The sequence below is a fragment of the Mesoplodon mirus genome (genome assembly GCF_964341445.2).
Source record: "Mesoplodon mirus genome assembly, chromosome: 6".
Lineage (NCBI taxonomy): Eukaryota > Metazoa > Chordata > Mammalia > Artiodactyla > Ziphiidae > Mesoplodon > Mesoplodon mirus.
The window spans coordinates 45,298,307-45,318,087 of record NC_138982.1 but is presented as its reverse complement, the minus strand read 5'-3'; the positions used below and the strand labels follow the sequence as shown (position 1 = coordinate 45,318,087).

The 19,781-nt window shown below is 35.1% G+C and overlaps 1 protein-coding gene across 2 annotated transcripts in view; it reads left to right on the top strand.

The window, feature by feature from the left end:
- MAP3K13 (mitogen-activated protein kinase kinase kinase 13) overlaps positions 1-19,781 on the top strand; it is a 177,590-nt gene that overhangs the window by 124,866 nt on the left and 32,943 nt on the right. For both annotated transcript variants that reach the window (XM_082625819.1, XM_082625818.1), the window contains exons 3-6: positions 9,027-9,210; positions 13,458-13,649; positions 17,294-17,452; positions 19,321-19,479. In XM_082625819.1, coding sequence (XP_082481945.1) covers positions 9,027-9,210; positions 13,458-13,649; positions 17,294-17,452; positions 19,321-19,479 — 694 coding nt within the window. The remainder of the gene's footprint in view (positions 1-9,026; positions 9,211-13,457; positions 13,650-17,293; positions 17,453-19,320; positions 19,480-19,781) is intronic.

Genomic DNA, 19,781 nt, shown 5'->3' with positions numbered 1-19,781 from the left:
CAGTCATATGGTAGTTCTATTTTTAGTTTTTTGAGACACCTCCATACTGTTTTCCACAGTGGCTGCACCAGTTTACATTCCCACTAACAGTGAACAAGGGTTCCCTTTTTTTCACATCCTCGCCAACATTTGTTGTGTTCTTTTTGATGATAGCCATTCTTTCTGACAGGTATGAAGTGATATGTCATTGTGGCTTTGATTTTCATTTCCCTGTTAATTACTGATGTTGAGCATCTTTTCATATGCCTGTTGGCCATTTTCTTTTCCTCTTTGGAAAATGTCTGTTTAGTTCTTCTCCCCATTTTTAAATCTGGTTGTTTGTTTTTTTGATGTTGTGTTGTATGAGCTATTTATATATGTTGGATATTAATCCCTTATCAGTCATATCATTTGCAAATATTTTCTCCCATTCAGTGGGTTATCTTTTTCTGCGTTTCTGGGTTTCCTTTGCTGCGTGAAAGCTTTTAAGTTTAATTAGGTCCCACTTGTTTATTTTTGTTTTCATTTCCTTTCCTTTAGGAGACAGATCAAAAAAAAAATATTGCTGCAGTTTATGTCAAAGAGTGTTCTGCATATTTTCCTTTAGGAGTTTCATAGTATCTGGTCTTACATTTAGGTCTCTAAAGACTGTTTTTATTTTCTTTAGATAAATACCCAGGAGTGGAGTTGCTGAGTCATATCGTAGTTCTATATATAGGTCTATTTTTAGTTTTTTGAGGTATCTCCATACTGTTTTCCACAGTGGCTGCACCAATTTGCATTCCCATCAACAGTACCCAAGGGTTCCCGTTTCCCTACATCCTGGCCAACACTTGTTATTTGTTGTTTTTTTGATAATAGCCATTCTAGCAGGTGTGAAGTGATATCTCACTGTGGTTTTCATTTGCAGTTTCCTAATAATTAGTGATATTGAGCATCTTTTCATGTGCCTGATAGCCATTTGTATGTCTTCTTTGGATAAATGTCTATTCAGATCCTCTACCCATTTTTTAATCAGGTTGTTTGTTTGATGTTGAGCTATATGAGTTATTTGTATATTTTGGATATTAACCCCTTATCAGATATAGCATTTATAAATATCATCTCCCATTCAGTAAGCTGCCTTTTCATTTCATTGATAGTTTCCTTCATTGTGCAAAAGCTTTTTAGTTTGATGTAGTCCCATTTGTTTATTTTTGCTTTTGTTGCCCTTGCCTGAGGAGACATATCCAAAAAATATTGCTAAGACTGATGTCAAAGACCATACTGCCTATTTTTTCTTCCAGAAGTTTTATGGTTTCAGGTCTTACATTTAAGTCTTTAATCCATTTTGAATTTATTTTTGTATATGGTGTAGTCCAGTTTGATTCTTTTGCATTTAGCTGTCCAGTTTTCCCAACACCATTTGTTGAAGAGGCTGTCTTTTCCCCATTGTATATTCTTGCCTCCTTTGTCATAGATTAATTGCCCATGTAATTATGGGTTCATTTCTGGGCTCGCTATTCTGTTCCATTGATCTATGTGCCAGTACCATACTGCTTTGATTACTGTAGCTTTGCAGTATAGTTTGAAATGAGGGAGCATGATACCGCCAGCTTTGTTCTTCTTTCTCAAGATAGTTTTGGCTCTTTGGGGTATTTTGTGTTTCCATACAAATTTTAGGATTATTTGTTCTACTTCTATGACGAATGCCATGGGTATTTTGACAGGGATTGCATTGAATTCCTAGATTGCCTTGGGTAGTGTGGTCATTTTAACAGTATTATTTCTTCCAATCCATGAACATGGTATATCTTTCCATCTGTTTGTGTTGTCTTCAGTTTCTTTCATCAGTGTCTTATAGTCTTCGGAGTACAGGTCCTTTACCTCCTTAGATTTATTCCTACTATTTTATTCATTTTGATGCAATTGTAAATGGGATTATTTTCTTAATTTCCTTTTCTGATTGTTAGTTGTTAGTGTATAGAAATTAACATATTTCTGTATATTAATTTTGTATCCTGCAACTTTACCGAATTCATTGATAACTTCTAGTGCAATCTTCTATTGCTCAACAATTTGTTTACTATTTTCAGTGATTATAAGCCACACTGCAGTGAACATGTGTCCATTCCTTTATTTTCGCACATATCTTGATTACTCCTTAGGATAAATTACTAGAAGAGGTATGCTGGGTTCAAAGGATTTTTTACTTTAAAGATTTTGATACATATCTTTGCAGCCTTATGTAAATGATCAGTTGTTATGAGTTCTTTCATCAAGAAATTTTGTAAAGGAATAATATGGACCAGAAATGATACTCTGTTTTATTTATTTTATAACTGAATATTGGATTCTGTGACCCTCCCTTAAAAATGTATTCATATATTTTAGTTAAGACTGTTGACAGCTTTTCCACAACTACCAGTTGACATTAGTCACCATTAGCCATTTTTTCCAAGCATTCAATTTTTTCTTTTTCTGAAATACTTTTTCTTTTTTTTGATATTTTATTTTAAGGTATTATTTTATTTTATTTTCATTTTATTTTTTAACACAATTTTTAAAGGTTATACTCCATTTACAGTTATTACAAAATGTTAGCTATCTTCCCCGTGTTGTACAATACATCCTTGTGGCCTATCTTACAGCCAGTAGTTTCTACCTCCCACTCCCCCACCCCTATATTGCCCCTTCCCCCCCTCCCCACTAGTAACCACTAGTTTATTCTCCTTATCAGTGAGTCTGCTTCTTTTTTTTTTAATATTCACTAGTTTGTTGTATTTTTTAGATTCCACATATAAGTGACATCATACAGTATTTGTCTTTCTACATCTGACTTATTTCACTTAGCATAATGCCCTCCAAGTCCATCCATATTGCTGCAGATGGCAAAATTTCATTCTCTTTTATGGCTGAGTAGTATTCCAGTGTGTGTGTGTGTGTGTGTGTGTGTGTGTAGATATATATATACCACATTGTCTTTCTCCACTCATCTATTGATATGAAATACTTTCTTTTAGAAATGCAAATCAGGACTCCAATGAGGTACCACCTCACACCGGTCAGAATGGCTATCATCAAAAAGTCTACCAATTACAAATGTTGGGAAGGGTGTGGAGAAAAGGGAACCCTCCTGCACTGTTGGTGGGAATGTAAGTTGGTGTAACCACTGTGGAAAACAATATGGAGGTTCCTCAAAAAACTAAAAATAGAATTACCATATGACCCAGCAATCCTATTCCTGGGCATATATGCAGACAAAACTATAATTCAAAAAGATACATGCACCCCTATGTTCATAGCAGTACTATTCACAGTAGCCAAGACATGGAAACAACCTAAGTTTCCACTGACAGAAGAATGGATAAAGAAGATGTGGTACATATATAATGGAATACTACTCAGCCATAAAACAGAATGAGATAATGCCATTTGCAGCAACATGGATACAACTAGAAATTATCATACTAAGTGAAGTAAGTCAAAATGAGAAAGACAAATACCATATGATATCACCTTTATGTGGAACCTAAACTATGGCACAAATGAACCTATTTATGAGACAAAAACAGACTCACAGACATAGAGTACAGACTTGTGGTTGCCAAGGGAGAGGGGGTGTGGGGGAGGGATAGACTAGGAGTTAGGGGTTAGTAGATGCAAACTATGACATATAGAATGGATAAACAATACTGTCCTATCCTACTATATAGCATAGGGAATTATATTCAATATCCTGGGATAAACCATAATGGAAAAGAATATGAAAAAGATTGTATATATATATGTATAACTGAATCACTTTGCTGTACAGCAGAAATCAACACAACATTGTAAATCAGCTATACTTCAATTTTTTAAAACTTGACTCTGAAATACTTTCTCTTAAACCAATACCAGACTCCCTATCTATACCCCTTCTCCATAAGTATATTGGGATTTACCTGTAAATCTGTCCACTCCAGGTATACTTTCCAGGATTTGTCAACCACAGCATTCTTTCTCAATCCCTAGGTTTTGTCTGTCTGTTTTCTCTCCATACCCTGCACATTCTACCCTCTTTTTCCCTCTATGATCTTAAGGTTTCAGGGAAATTAAAGAGTTGTTCCTTGTCACACAGCAGTTGGGGACTCCTATGTTAAACAGTTTTATTATTTTAAAAATTGGGAATAAAGACAAATCCAAAGAGGAAAATAAAAATCACTTGTCATTCCATAACCACCCACCCTTAATTTATTATTTTTTAGAAGTTCCTTCTTCTCTACAAAACCTACTAATATCTGCTTATGTGATAAACTCATTTGGTTTTGGGGGTCTTAACTTGTCCAGTCTAATAATTATTTTGGTGGCAATTTGGAGATCTCAGAATCCAAACGCAGAGGTTCAGACTCATAAAGAAGACTAACAGACACATCCTATGTCTGTTAAAAGAAGTCTTTAAAACTCTTTATTGTTCTGTAACCTTGTATTTAATTTGTGTTCCGATTGATTATGTGACCTTCAGAAAGGCTTATTTCAGGAACAAATAAGACACATTCTTGGTCTGTTTAAGCTTACAAGGGTAGGCAGCTGCCCAGCTCTTCAGCAAATGACAGGATATCATACCGTGAGCAGGTGTTGCCGTGGGCTGTAGAAGAGATCCACTAGCCTGAAACTAAGTGTAGTTTTTTTCTCGTCAGCTCTGGGATCATGGAGCTAATCTTTAATCCTGGATTACAGTCAACCAAAGGATAGTACATATAACAGATGTGTCCCTGCATTTGGTATTATGAGGAAATTTCACTTGATTAAAATTTTTTAATGATATCTTCATCTCCCATTTAGTATGTTGGTAGTGAAGCGTAAGTAAGGTAATATGTGAAATCTTTTATTGCCAAATAGTTCCCAGTCTCAAAGCAAGTATTGTCATAGATTTGTCTGAATAAACAAAGGAGAACTTATGTGTTAAAGTGAGTGGGCATGTGGCTTTTTCTCAGTCCTAGGGATCATGGTGGATATTGGAATTAAGATAGTAGTCATAGTGATGAATCAGAGAGAAGATAAAAGCTGGGGAAGAGTACCAATGGGACAGCTGTAAAAGCAGCAGAAAGTCTGGGACTAACCCTGGAGGGAGCACAGCCAGTTTCCGTCATTATAAGGTTTGTTATCTTGTTCCTCAGTGATCTAGGCCCCCAATTTGTATATCCTTGTTGCTAATGTTCTTTTTGCTGCCATTTTCTTGTTCCTTGACTCCCTACTAGATATCGATCAGGACATTGGAAATGGACAGAGAGGACTAAATCACATGAATCAATTTTACTTCTGGTAGTCAGTTCTAGTAAAAAAAAATTGATGGAAAGGTGGTTGAAGTATTACTTTACACTCTGTGTTCTTGAATTACCAATTCCGGCCCCTTTATTTTTCCATGGACAATTAAGACTTGGTTGAACATAGATGAATTAACACAGGTGTGAGCTACTGTTGGTCAAGGAAATTTTTGTTATTTATTATAATATCAACCTTTGGTATTTGAGTGCCAAATATATTTATAATTTGTATTTTATTTATTTTTAATTGAAGTATAGTTGATTTACAATATTATATTAATTTCAGGTGTACAACGTAGTGATTCAACATTTTTATAGATTATACTCCATTTAAAGTTATTATAGGGACTTCCCTGGAGGTCCAGTGGTTAAGACTTCGTCTTCCAATGCAGGGGATGCGGGTTCAATCCCTGGTCGGAGAACTAAGATCCCACATGCCTCGCGGCCAAAAAAGCAAAGTATAAAACAGAAGCAATATTGTAACAAATTCCATAAAGACTTCAAAAATGGTCCACATCAAAAAAAATCTTTAAAAAAAGCAGAATAAAAAAATGTTATTATATAATATTGGCTACATTCCTTGTGCCGTACAATATATCCTTGTAGCTTATTTATTTTATACATAGTAGTTTGTGCCTCTTAATCCCCTACCCCTATCTTGTCCCTCCATCCTATCATTTGTATTTTAATACTTCATTTATTTCTCATTTTATAAAAATACTAAATAATAGGAATTATTTTTAAAATATATAGTAAATTACAATATAAACATTATAAAATGATGTAAAAAGAAAGGATTATTTAACATATTGTTTTTTGAATCACTAAATAGCACTACGAAAAAAATTAATTTGCGTCAGTTCTCATACCATACAACAAAATAAACTTCAGATGTAAAGGTTAAACTTTTAAAAAATCAACTGTAGATCACTCTTAGAAGATAGATTAGGCAGTAGAAGAAATTGCAAAGGAAATGACAAGCAACTATAAAAATATTTTGTTCAAAACATAGTAAAATTAAAAGAAAAATGTTTTTGTAAAAAGCCTCTTCGTATGTACCAAAGAAATAGAAAGCTCCTTTGAGCTTATGAGAACTGCAAGACCCTAATAAATAAATGGACAAGGGATAAATTTGATAATTCATACAAAGAAGATGTATTAAACAAATGTGGAGAAAATATCCTATATCACTGGCAATTAAAGTAGTGCGAACTTATAAAACACTATTTTATACCTAATTAAATTAGCACCAAAAAATAATCGGCAACATTCATTGCTGGCAAAGTTGTAGTAAAAGAGACTTGCTCATACTTTGCTACTGTCAGCAAAAACTAGAAAAATCCTTTTGGATAGCAACTTGGAATGTATACCAAGAACCAGGAAACTATACTCTTTAATCTCAGGATTGAGCATGAGGAAGTAATATAAAGAAAGAAAAAAGTATCAAATTTAACTTAGCAAACAAAAAAGTGGAAACACAAGTACATAAAAAGGTAAGAGGGTACAGTAAGTAACTATTAAGCTTATAATAAAAACTGTAAATACATGGGGAATACATAATATGAAAAAAGTAGAAAAAATTATACATCACATACAACTCTGACATAGCTGTATACATATAAACAAAGACTAAAAGAGAAGATGCAAACTGAATATGTGCTGGGATTTCAGATAAAATATGTGCTTTTCTGCTTTTTCTAGTATTTTCTAATGTTTTCTAGTACTTAACAGTAAATAAAGATTGCGTAAATAGGAAAAAAAGACAGCTAAAGACTGTCTAATTTTAGTAATTATGTATTAAAAATTGGGCTTTTATAGAGTTATTTGGAGAAATATTGCCCAGTTATGTTCTTGCTCAGAATCCAGTGCTAGTACTTTATTCAGCCCCCAGAATGGTCAAAATGACACTGTGTTTAGTTCTTCACTGGACCCCTAATGAGTAAAACTAAGTGTGCCATCAATACCTGTGTCCTATGTGTGCCACATGAATAAGCCTATAGGGATGAAAGTCATTAGACGCTGTAAAGATACTAAAAGCAGTCGTCTGTAACTTACTGTTTCCACCCAAATTTGTTTCTTTGGTGATTTCATATTTGTGAGCTATTTGTATTGTAGAGAGATTTGTTTTTGTATAGCATCTATTCAATTTCAGTAGAGCAGAAACCTTTAATACTGCTCATACCCGAAGAATGGGACAAGTGCCCATGCTATTAATCACCCTCACTATAATTTTTTCTGCTCTATGTATTTATATTTTGAAGGTCATGTTTTAACCTTTGTAATGAGAAACCACATTTTATTAAGCATCTACGGAATTTCTTTTCTGTTAAAGAAAATTAGAAAAGAGGGAAATGTAGTTCCTTTCTACTCTTTCTGCTCTTGCTTCATTGACTTAGTAGTGAGTTGATTTGCTTTCAAGACCAGAATATCTTCGAAGCTGATTCAACACTACTTTGTTCAGTGTTCTGCAAACAGTGGCCTTTAAGTGATTGGTGATCTGACAAGAATCTCTCATAACCTTTAGCATTGTCACCATCTTCTCCTCACTCCATGGGGCTCTTAGTTCTTTGACGTTCATTTCTGACCAGTGCAGTGATAATGCACTGGCAAAAAGTATAATCAATGGATTATAGTCGTCTTTTTAAGTTGCATGAGATTAAAGCACATATTGATTGAATTTTTGATCTATTTTAAATAGCATTTTATTCATTTAAATGTAATATAGGCTGAAACTAATACAATATTGTAAATCAACTATACTTCAATTAAAAATAAAAATAAAAGTAATATAGGCTTATGATTTAAAATTTTTGATACAGAAAAGGATAAATGACATAACATGAATCATCAATAATGCCACCATTTAGAAATGACCCCTATCACATTTTTGGTGCAAAAAGAAATTAAACTTTAAGAAAAACAGAAACTTGAAAATACTGCATCTATATGAGTAAATATATCATGACTAATGACCCTCTCTCCCAAATACTTCATGAGAGATAATGTGGTATAATAGAGAAAACACTGTCCCTGGACTCAAGCCAGTTCTGGAGTCCTGGGCCCTGTTTTGCCACTTACCAATTATGTGAGCTTGATTAAGTTCCTTAAGGCATGGTTACCCTATGGCTTAGTTTTCTCATTTTTAAATAACCATAATAAGGCCAGACTTATAGGATTGTTGTAAGGATTAAACACGTGACAGATCTAAAGCACTATGCTAGTGTCTGGCGTATAGTGAGTGCTAAATAAAAGGTAAATACTAATTTAATTATTATACATCATTAGATCTTTAGGAGAGTATCACTGAAAATTCATTCAGCAAGTATTAATTGAGAACCTGCACTAGAAATTCAAAGAGGAATAAAGCAACACATAATGGGTGATGGGGTAGGGATGGTGATGTAGAGACAGATAGGTGAACTGACTGAACATTCAAGCTTCAAGTGAGGAGGTGGGGCTGTGGGAGTGTCAGGATGTGTTTTGTTCAGATGATTATATTGGAGGAGATCTCTGATCTGCTGAATTTCACTGGTTAAAAATTGATACAAACTAATACGTGTGAATATCTTATCTATGGTATCAAGACCCATAGAAAGGTTATATCTTTTGGAGAGTTTCCGAGTGAGAGACAAAGGATAGAGGTCATTTTGGGTGACGGTGAAGTTGGTCCCTTCAGAGTGGCCTTGTAGAATGGCCCCTGAGCATTCTACAAGGGGCCACTGAGATCTCTTTAAGCTTGTTTCTCACTTGTGTGCCTAGATACTTGGGAAGTGCCATTTGAGGAGATCTCAGAGCTGCAGTGGCTGGGTAGTGGAGCCCAGGGAGCTGTCTTCTTGGGCAAGTTCCGAGCGGAGGAGGTGGCCATCAAGAAAGTAAGAGAGCAGAATGAGACGGATATCAAGCATTTGAGGAAGTTGAAGCACCCTAACATCATCGCTTTCAAGTAGGTCAAGGCTTTTTTTTTTTTAAAGAAATAGAGAGATTTTCTTTCCCCCAGTATATACATTTAAGCTCCTGCTTTGAAAGACATGTTAAGAACACTCTACAGACTTAGCACTGTGCTAGGTGCTTTGGGAGGGTACCAAAGAACTATTATATTAGAATCATGTCTTTAAAGATTTTATAGTCTTTAATAGTTGTTTTTGCCAGAGCACATATTTCTTGGAAGGGACAGAGAGGGAGAAGGTGGATTCCTGCCAAGCAGTCAGATCTGCTGAATCAATGTCATTATCAGTAGGATAACAGAGGCTACTTCAAGATAACCTGAACATCCTAAAATTCAGTTAAGAAAACAAAGCTAACATCTGAAGTGATCAGAGAACAATTAGTTCCTTGTAAATAGAGATGTATTTTCTTACTAGTTTCTATTAGTGTCCGTTCTTAAATATTAACTTGTAATAACAGATACCTTCAGAGTATTTCTCCCTGCCTCAGGTTTTGCCAGATCCATTTTCAAGGAATGCCAAACACTCAGCTTTCTAAATCTAATAATAGTAGAATTAATGATGATAGTAAATTAAATGCTATATTTATTTCACAAAGTGGTTGTTTTCAAGAGTATGTGAATGTATCTTTCTAGTTTAGTACCTTATTTTCATAATATTAACAGGGATCCCTAGCAAAATGGAAAGATTCAGAGGTAAATTTGTAGAAGGCACCAAACTTGGCAGTGCTGAGCTCTGAATATGTATAATCTCTTCTCCCTGTACTTTTCCCTTGAGTTCCTTCTCTTACCAGCCTTGAAATTTTGCCCTAGGCTTGAACAAATGAATAATGAGTGGCTTAAGAGGAAGAAAGGTGAAGAACAGGAAAGAAAGCCTTTAGGAAGGAGGAAAGATTAGAAATTAGAGATTCTTGGTATATTTTTATATAATATATATTGAATTTATATATATTTCAATTCTGGAAAATAGTATGACCAATAAGCCTATAGCTAAAAGTAGAATAACTTATAAATTCCCTTTTCCTAACCTAGGAGGGACTTCCTCCAGCCCCCAAGAGGAATCCTTTCCTCAATAAAACTCTCATTATAAAGCTAAACATGTCATGCAATAATTTCTAATTGGAAATATATCCCCAAAGTAAGGAATAGAAATCATGGGTACAAGTTTTGTAGAGTGGGTTTAAATGTGTATTGAGGTTGAATTTTGATTCCCAAACAAGACCGCTTACGGAAAGGGAAAGAAGTGTGAAAAGAAGAGAAGCATTCAGCTGGGATACTAAATGAAGTCCTTGGATTCATTTCCTTGTGGAAGGAACATCCCTGCAGAGGACATGGGAGAGAACTTCAGTTGCTGTAGTGATTCTATTATTGGTTGCCCTAGGAGGGCCAGGAGGATGTGAAACTAAAACAAAATGCTATCGAGACCAATTATAATCCTTCCCAAGATGATAAATTTCTCAAGACAATAGGAGGATTATTTTTAAGCAGACAAGTCTGTCAGAGGCTCACTTCTTTCATTCATTTTACTTCACTGAGAGGATCATCATTACAGTATGGTTACCCTCGTAAATGGAAGGAAGAGCCTTTTATTTAACTAAACTTTAAGCTTAAATCACTGGTATGCTAGGTTTGAGACGCTGAATGTTCTATAGATGAGCATGGCTTTTTGGCCTCCCGAAGTGAACTAGGCTATGAATCTCAAGTAAGAGGGCTTTCTAGCAGGATGTCGTGGGTTACTGAAGGTAGAAATGTGTCCTCAGAGAATGAGTGCAAGAAGCTTGATTTTTCCTTCCTTTCTTTTGTTTCTTCCTTTTTCCTCTGAGTCTTTTCCCTGCTTTACCCTCTGACCCTCTTACCTGCATATACAGTTTTCAGCATTATGGATAAGTATTGCTCTGTTGGTGTCCAACTCTTTAGGCTGAAGATGCTTGAATTGTCTTTACCTCTACATGGAAAACAATAGTGAGACTGTGTCCCTGGCCCATTACACCATGCTCTTGAGGCATTGTGCAGTGTTATGTTTGCAGCCATCTGTGCCATGTGTTGCTTGGCCAATGAATCATTCAGAAGCGTCTGGAAGATATGAAGGCATGATTAGATTTTAGTACATCTCTCAGGATACTGATTGCTGTGCTTTCAGCTTCTTCTGAAGTTAGTAAGAACCATGTACAGAAGGGAAGTGCAAGAAAGGAATACTATATTCTCTTTTTCTTCCAATTTTTAAGCAATCTTTTAAGAAACCCAACCTGCCTGTTCCTAATGAAATTGAGTGCCAAAGGGAAGAAAAGGTAGCAATTAGAAATGATTATAGAGCTGTTATTTATAGCTACTAAGAAGCCTTGTCATAGTACAGGACTGATGGAATGATTGCTTCTCATTTGTCAGTCAAGAAAGATGAAAAGTGTATAACATATCGCTGTTAGGCCCTTTATGTGTCAATGTTTGTTTGACAAGTTAAAACATACTTGAGTAAGATGCTGAGTAGTTTCAAACAAATATTTGTTTTGATATTCTTAAGCACATTACATTATTTCTGCCCTTATTCATTATTTCTCTGTAGTAAAAATTAAATTGTCTGTTGCTGTATACTTGTGCTCCACTGAGGTTTCCTGAAAGTCAAGTAACAGAAACTTAAGAAAATTTTTTCTTTAAAAATCAAGATGAGAATTCTGGGGAGCTTAGAAAATGATAGGAGAGTAATAGAAATAGCTTTGTGGCATTTGACAGGCACATCAAGGCAGGGAAAATAAAAACTAATTATACTTATTCATGATCTGCCATTGTTATAAGACTTTCACATGATCACAAGTCACAACCTCTAAATTCTTTCAGCACTTACAGCAGCCTAAGAGATAGGACATAAATTGGTAGCTAGCTGAGGACTTTAGCTGGGAGTCTTGTAGGTAGAATAACGATATTCTTTTGGAGGAAGGCATACGTATCATTAAGAAATAAGACACAGAGAATTGCTCATGGTAATTTTTCTTCTCTTTTCTGATTCTCAAACAAAACTGTGAAGTAGAGCTAATATGATTTTCCCACTTTTATAGGATAACAGTATTAATATAGGAATCCCCAATATGCTTGTCTATACAAACTTTTAAAAGCTGGAAGGGAGGCAGTGTAGCGTAGTTAAGTGGAAAGAGCATGGGCTTTAAAGTAGACAGACTGGATTCGAATCCCAGCTCTGTCATGTATTAGTTGTATGATCCTAGGACAAGTCAGTTTTCCTCGCTGAGCTTTACCTGTAGAAATGGAAAAGATAATATCTATCGTACAATGGTTTGGGGCAGATTAAATAAGACAATTAACTAACATGTAAACATGCCTGACAAATAGAGGATGTTCTTTCGTGTTAGTATCCTTCCTCCTACCCCTTGCCTCTGTACTTGTTTGTTCAAAGGCCTTATCAGCAAAGAACTTTCAGGTGAAGTTAAAAAATATTTGTCAAGGACTTGCTGTGAACTTCTAAGCTATGTGGTAGAAAGAAAAGAACTTGAAGACCTTTTCCTTTAAGGAACCGATAATCTGTACAGGGAGAGAAAAATTGCATATAAAAAACAAATATGTAACATAGGAAATTAGAGAAGAGATAGATTTTTTTTTAGACTGGAATAATCAGGAAAGGCTTCATAGAAGATGTAGGAATTGATGAAAATAGAGGCTGCATAGGTGTATAATACATTGTGTAACATTATTTTTGTTCTAAACAGAAATGTTTTTCAGCTACTCTATAACATAGAAAATTGATTCTTTTGGTCCTCAGTCTAGTTATCTTAAGTTTGAGTAATTTGAAATTCAACAAATAGTTAAAATAGCAATATTTTATTTGAATTCTCTCTGTACACTATATATAAAACTTTCCATTTAATTTTTAAAGGAAGATATTTAAATTATTCTTAACAATCTAAAATATCCAACCTACACAAGTCTCAGAGAAAGGTGCTCTTTGTCCTAGAATGGAATGGTCCCACAGGAAAAGCACCGATATAACATAGCATATAGATATCTAAAGTGAACAAAACAAACTAAAATTGTCTATGTGCATAACAAAGAAACATGTAGACTAGAGGGATTTAAATGGTAATTTAAGGATCAGGAAAGATTATATGCATTTTTAAAATAATTTGGACAGAGAACTGGTCTTAATTATTAAATTTATTAAATATTCTTAAAATATAAATATGTATACATATATGTTTATATGTATGTGTGTACTCATGTACATGTCTGTGTTTTCTTGAAAGGGGTGTTTGTACTCAGGCCCCATGTTACTGTATCATCATGGAATACTGTGCCCATGGACAACTTTATGAGGTTTTGCGAGCTGGCAGGAAGATCACACCTCGATTGCTAGTAGATTGGTCCACAGGAATTGCAAGTGGAATGAATTATTTACACCTCCATAAAATTATTCATCGTGATCTCAAATCACCTAAGTGAGTTCTGGAGCTAATTTTTCAGCCATTTTGTTTTATTGTTTTGAAATATGGAATTTTATCAACCATAGTTGAAGCTTTTGGACATCATATTTTCAGTTCAGTTTAAATTAGCACAGTGGATAACTCTACTTGCATGTTTGGGGGATTATTGTTAACCTACTTACCTATATGGCAGATATGTCCAGGCACCGACAGTAGTTTTCCCTTTTTGTTGCCTTTTAATTGTACAACTATGAAACAAAATATATTAATTAAAGTATTCACTTTCCATCATCTCAGATAATTAATGCCAGACTTTCCCACTGGAAGGCTTGACTTATTGTTTTCCTAGTGTGTTTCCCCCCAAAAAACCAATTTTAAAAAAACTGAGTTTCAGAAATGTATACAACAGGATAAAAGTGGATAAGAAACAGAGGCAAAGAGAAAATAAAAACGTTAACTAAAGCTTGTTCACAAAATGTATGCCATAAGATTCTGTACAGTTGTTAGAGGTGGCTTATGAATTTGGCTTTGAGCTTCCTAGAGTCTAAGCAAAGAAGGAAACGAGTAGTAATGAGGCTCACAGTGCCCATTAAATAATATAAATTGGTTATTTAAGAGAAGCAGAGCTGTTTCTAGTAACCTGTTTTCAAAGTGATTCTTCGGCTACCAATAACCACTTCAAGAGGAATGTTTATTCAGTTCCCCAAAATGCATGAAGGAAGAAAAGGAATTGATTAAATAGTATATTTCAGTGTAGCTCCTATTTTTAAACATTATTTTCATTATTTCCCACCACATTTTTGTTTAGAGAAGCAGAGAAGAATTAATCTTTTTCCAAAAACATATTTGCATAGTGCTTTCATGGTTTACAACATTTAAAAATATCCATGATCACATCTGCTTTGATCTTAGCAAAAATGTATGGAATAGATATAACAAATATCATTTTATAAAGAAAATCTAGAACTCAGAGCCCAAAGTCATGGAGCTAGGACTTGAACCCAGAACTTAGACCACAGACCACTGCATTCTCCCTCATGATGTGAAGATGAGGGATTCACAATTAATCCTGCCTCTTCTCCATGGAAGATACAAATCTGTCCTTGATTATCAACTTCAAAGCAGCTCTTATTTATCACCATAGTTCTCAACAATGTTTATTATTAGTAGTTAGCTCACTGAACAACCTTCTCCTTGCTTTACTTGCAAATAAACTTTATTATAGTGTTCATTCCTTCTGGTCACATTTTTCACACAATCTGTTGCTTTTGTCATCCACTGCATACACGTGAAGTACACAAAATACTTGCCGAAGACCTCTTTGAATGGCCTCCTTCTTAACCACCTTGTTCTCGTTAAGAATTAATTTTAGGAAATTCCCTGGCAGTCCAGTGGCTGCCCAGGTTCAATCCCTGGTCAGGGAGCTAAGATCCTGCAAGCCAGGCAGAGTGGCCAAAAAAAAAAAAAAAAAAAAAAAATTAATTTTAGAGGAAGAATTCAGGAAATTTTAGGATATGTAAATCACATGCTACTCTCTTTAACTCTTGTCATTTAAAAATTAGAGCAGGCACTTCCTTGGTGGTCCAGTGGTAAAGAATCTGCCTTACAATGCAAGGGATGCGGGTTCGATCCCTGGTCAGGGAACTAAGATCCCACAGGGCAACTAAGCCCACGTGCCACAACTACTGAGCTCATGCACCTCAACTAGAGAGCCTGCATGCCGCAAACTAGAGACCACATGCCCTGGAGCCTGCGCGGCACAGCTAGAGAGAGAAAACCCAGACTCCACAACTAGAGAGAAGCCCACACGCCACAACGGAAGATCCCACATGCCTCAATGAAGATCCAAGTGCTGCAACTAAGACCTGATGCAGTCTAAAATAAATAAATAAAATAAATAATAAAATAAATCTTTTAAAAAAATAAAATAAAAAATAAAAATTAGAGCAATAAGTTTGTTATCCAGTAAGTCTTTCCCTCTGCTATCAGTACCATCCCGAACCTCCAGCAGCCCTGGCCTCTTTGGGTTCCAAGCTGACACTGAGAAGACAAAGGTCAATCTGCTGTAAAGAGAGATTTCATTACCTACGTTAAATCTTTAGGCTGTGTGGCCCCAACTTTGTCTCAGAAGACTTCACAAAAGTCCCAATGTTGTATCTTTTCTAGTCTATTCCCTCTTGTCATACTAACAGGTCCCATAATGAGCAGAACAAAAGAGACAGAAGAGGAAGCTTCTAGTGTTTTTCTTACTAGGAGCTTATCAACTTTTTTTATTTTCAGCGTATATGATACCATCAATTCTCCAGTTATCTCAGATATCCCATGATATTTTAATCCTTACGCATTTTCACCAAGACTAACATGATTAAATAAAAATTCCTAAATTATGTAAATTTTATATGTCACATACAAAACCAGGGTTAAGATATGGATGAAGGTATTCTAAAGCAATCATAAGCAATGAACTGTTTGGTAGAGAGCCATCTGACATTGGCAGGGAGGGGGACAAATGTCAAGTTCCTGGTTCACATAGAGGAGGAAGGAGATAGATTGAGAAGTTTTCTGTTTTCTAGCCGCCTCGATTCTGATACTATTTGAGTATTAAGACTTCTTGTTAAAATTAAGTCTCTATATCATTAAGCCTCTGAAACCCTAACTCATTAACATTCTAAAGTTCTAAACAGGTTATTTCAAGTGAACTCAGTCTAGTGTGTGTGGATGCTAATTCTCTGGATTTGACTGGTACTAGATTTCATTCACTTTAAGGCTAGCAAAAGAAGTTTGCCCCAAGTCACAACCCAGATCACTACTGTAACAAGTATAACATGACTTGTGTGGAATCTACCTAGGCTTAAATTTATTCCTGCTTTTCCTTATCAACATTAATGGAATCCCAGCATACTTATTAGCCTTTTATAATAATGAATCCCTTGTGTCATGGTCCCATGCATGACTTTAGTTGGCCATCATTTAAACAGTGTTTTAAAAGAAGTGTTTTTCCTGTTGAGTTGTCTGAGACCAGCAAGGATGAAAACCAATGTTTATTGAGATGGGTGCTTTACATATATTACCTCATTTAGTTCAAATGAAAATTCTATGAGACCATTATTACAGACCCATAATCCCTCATCCAAAGCTCTTGGAGTCAGATGATTTCAGAAATGTAATATAGGGCATTATCTTACACCCCCAGAGAAGTCTGGGGCCACATCCTATGATCAGCCACATTCATAAATCTGCAGCAAAACCTTTGACAGTCGCACAAAGTGGGATAAATTGAGTTTGCTTTATATATATGAAAAAATATTTATAAAGAATTTTTGGAGAGTTTTGAATTGTGGATAAGATACTGTGACTTGAATTGTCTCCATCTTACAGATGAGAAAACTGGCTTAGAAGAATTAAGTAATTGGCAAAGGTCACACAGTTAGCAGTGGTGGAGGCAGGATAAAACCAGATGTAGAAAGCCCACTATGCTATGCTACCTCACAAGTATGAATGATGCTGTTTGTGGTGTGTAGCTAATGCCCCAGTAGTACTGGAACTCGAGAGCTGAATTCTGCAAGGTAGGAGGCAGCAAATAAAATCTTCAGTTGCCAGTTAGTCGTGATTTTCATTAATACTAACGATCTGGATGTTTTCTTTATTTCTTTTTAAAGTGTTTTAGTGACTCACACAGATGCAGTAAAAATTTCAGATTTTGGTACATCTAAGGAACTTAGTGATAAAAGTACCAAGATGTCCTTCGCTGGCACAGTAGCATGGATGGCGCCAGAGGTGATACGGAATGAACCTGTCTCTGAAAAAGTCGATATATGGTGAGTGGTGCCATCTGTGCCAACCAGAAACCCTGTTCCCACTTTCACCCTGTTAGCGCTTTCCTCTTTCAACACGTCTACTTTCCCAAAATATTCTTTAGTATTACTCACTTCTGGTTGATTTCAGTCTCATATAATCTGAGGTAGTACCCAGCATGATCCTCACACCTGGTAAGAAGGATTGGGGGAGAAGGAATTAGGATGAATATCCATTCAGTAAGTCATCAGTTTGGGGGACTCCCAGAGAATATGCTGAACTTTCTGGAAAACTAAAAGTTCACTTCATATAGCCATTTAGTATAAAAGTCTTTCTGAAATATACTACATAATTTTCACCTTCTTGAATAAAATATGTTAAACAAAGTTTACCTATTCTTGGTGACTCAGACCATCATTGAGTATATCAGTGATGTACTTTGCTGTGATACAGTTATATGATTTAGACCTATTTGAGGTGTATGGGGCTGTTTGCCCTTTTATTAAACAGCCCTGATGGGCTATGCTTTTTTGGAGGGGGAGTTAATCTTCATTAACTTTTCCTCTGAGGTTACAAATCTCTGCTATTAACAGTATATCTCCCTTGGGACTTCCCTGGAGGTCCAGTGGTTAAGACTCCACACTTCCACTATGGGGGTCACAGGTTCAATCCCTGGTCAGGGAACTAAGATCCTCCATGCTGTGTGGCCTGGCAGAAAAAAACCAAAAACAAACAAACAAAAAAAACTGGTATATTTCCCTATAGTTGCTTTTCTTCCATTCTTAAAATTGGCTACTAGTAACTTTTAGACTTAAAACCAACAAAATAGCATATGTTAAAATTGCATGTAATTTTAGAGTAAATAAGATAAAATAGAAATGTGGGATCATTTGTAATTTGGGTAATTATTACCAAAGTGTCCTCATTAGGGATTATACCAATTTATGTTCCCAAAAGAAATGTGTAAGAGTGTTTTTTCAGTCTCAGCAATAAAATGTGTTAAACTTTGGGATTTTTTTGCCAACCATATAGGTAAAAAAACAGTGTCTTAGGTGCAGTTTTAATTTGCATTCCTCTTCTAATATTATAAATAAGGTTGTACATTTTTTCATATATTTATGAACCATTTGTAATTTCTTATTTGTGAACTACTCTAATCCTTTACTAAGCTTTCTGATCTTTTATTCTCATCAATTTACAGGAGTATTTTATATATTAAGGAGATTATCCTTTTGTGTATATAAATTATAGGTACTTTTCACTTTTGTTGTTTTTCTTATGGTGGAGGGATTTTTCCACATCAAGATTTTCTTTTAAGCAGTTTGATTTATCAATCTCTCCTGTTATGGCTTCTGGATTTCTTAATTAGAAAAGACTTCAACATTCTAAGATTCTTTTTTTAAAATTTCCATGTGTTCTTTGATGATTTTTATGATTTCGTTTCTCACATTTAAATCTTTGATACATTTAGAATTTACCTTGATGTAAGATGAAGTGTAAATTTAATTTTTTCCCCAATTCTCCCAACAGCATTTATTGAATAATCAATATTTTCCCCACTGGTGTGAGATGTCACTTCTCTCATATACTCAATTCCTATATGCTTTGGGTCTATTTCTGGATTTCTATTCCATTCCAGTATTCTGGCTGACTCTTCATCACCAGTGTTAATTATTGAAGCCTTATAGTATGTCTTAATATCTGATAGTGTTGGTTACCCCCTCATTAATTTTCTTTTCCAGAGTTTTCCTGGCTGTTTCTATTTTTCCTATAGCAATATTAGAATTTTAAAACTGGGTGTATATTCAATTGAAAATTAATAAATGAATAACTAAAATACAAGTCAGTCTTTCTGAAATGTCTTTTATACTTGTTCCCGGTACTACTGTAGGTCTTTTGGAGTGGTGCTTTGGGAGCTGCTGACAGGAGAGATCCCGTACAAAGATGTAGACTCTTCAGCCATTATTTGGGGTGTTGGAAGCAATAGCCTACACCTTCCAGTTCCTTCCACTTGCCCTGATGGATTCAAAATCCTTATGAAGCAGACATGGTAAGAAATATGTTTCTCCCAATATTCTCTTTTACCTTCTTCCTCAAAACCATATTTAAAACTCTCTAAACTATATTTAAAACTGCAAGGAAGTCTCTAACGTGTATTTGGAGTGAATAACCTTACTTTGTGTAAAGTCTAGGAGACTTGGAATTTGAGAACTTTGGATTCAGATACTTGCTCTGCCCTTTTTTATCTGTGTAATTTTGGGTATGTCATCCAAGTATCAGTTTTCTCATCTGTAAAATGGGGGTAACACCTACTCATAGAGTTGTTGTGTTATGATTAATTAAAAATTATAA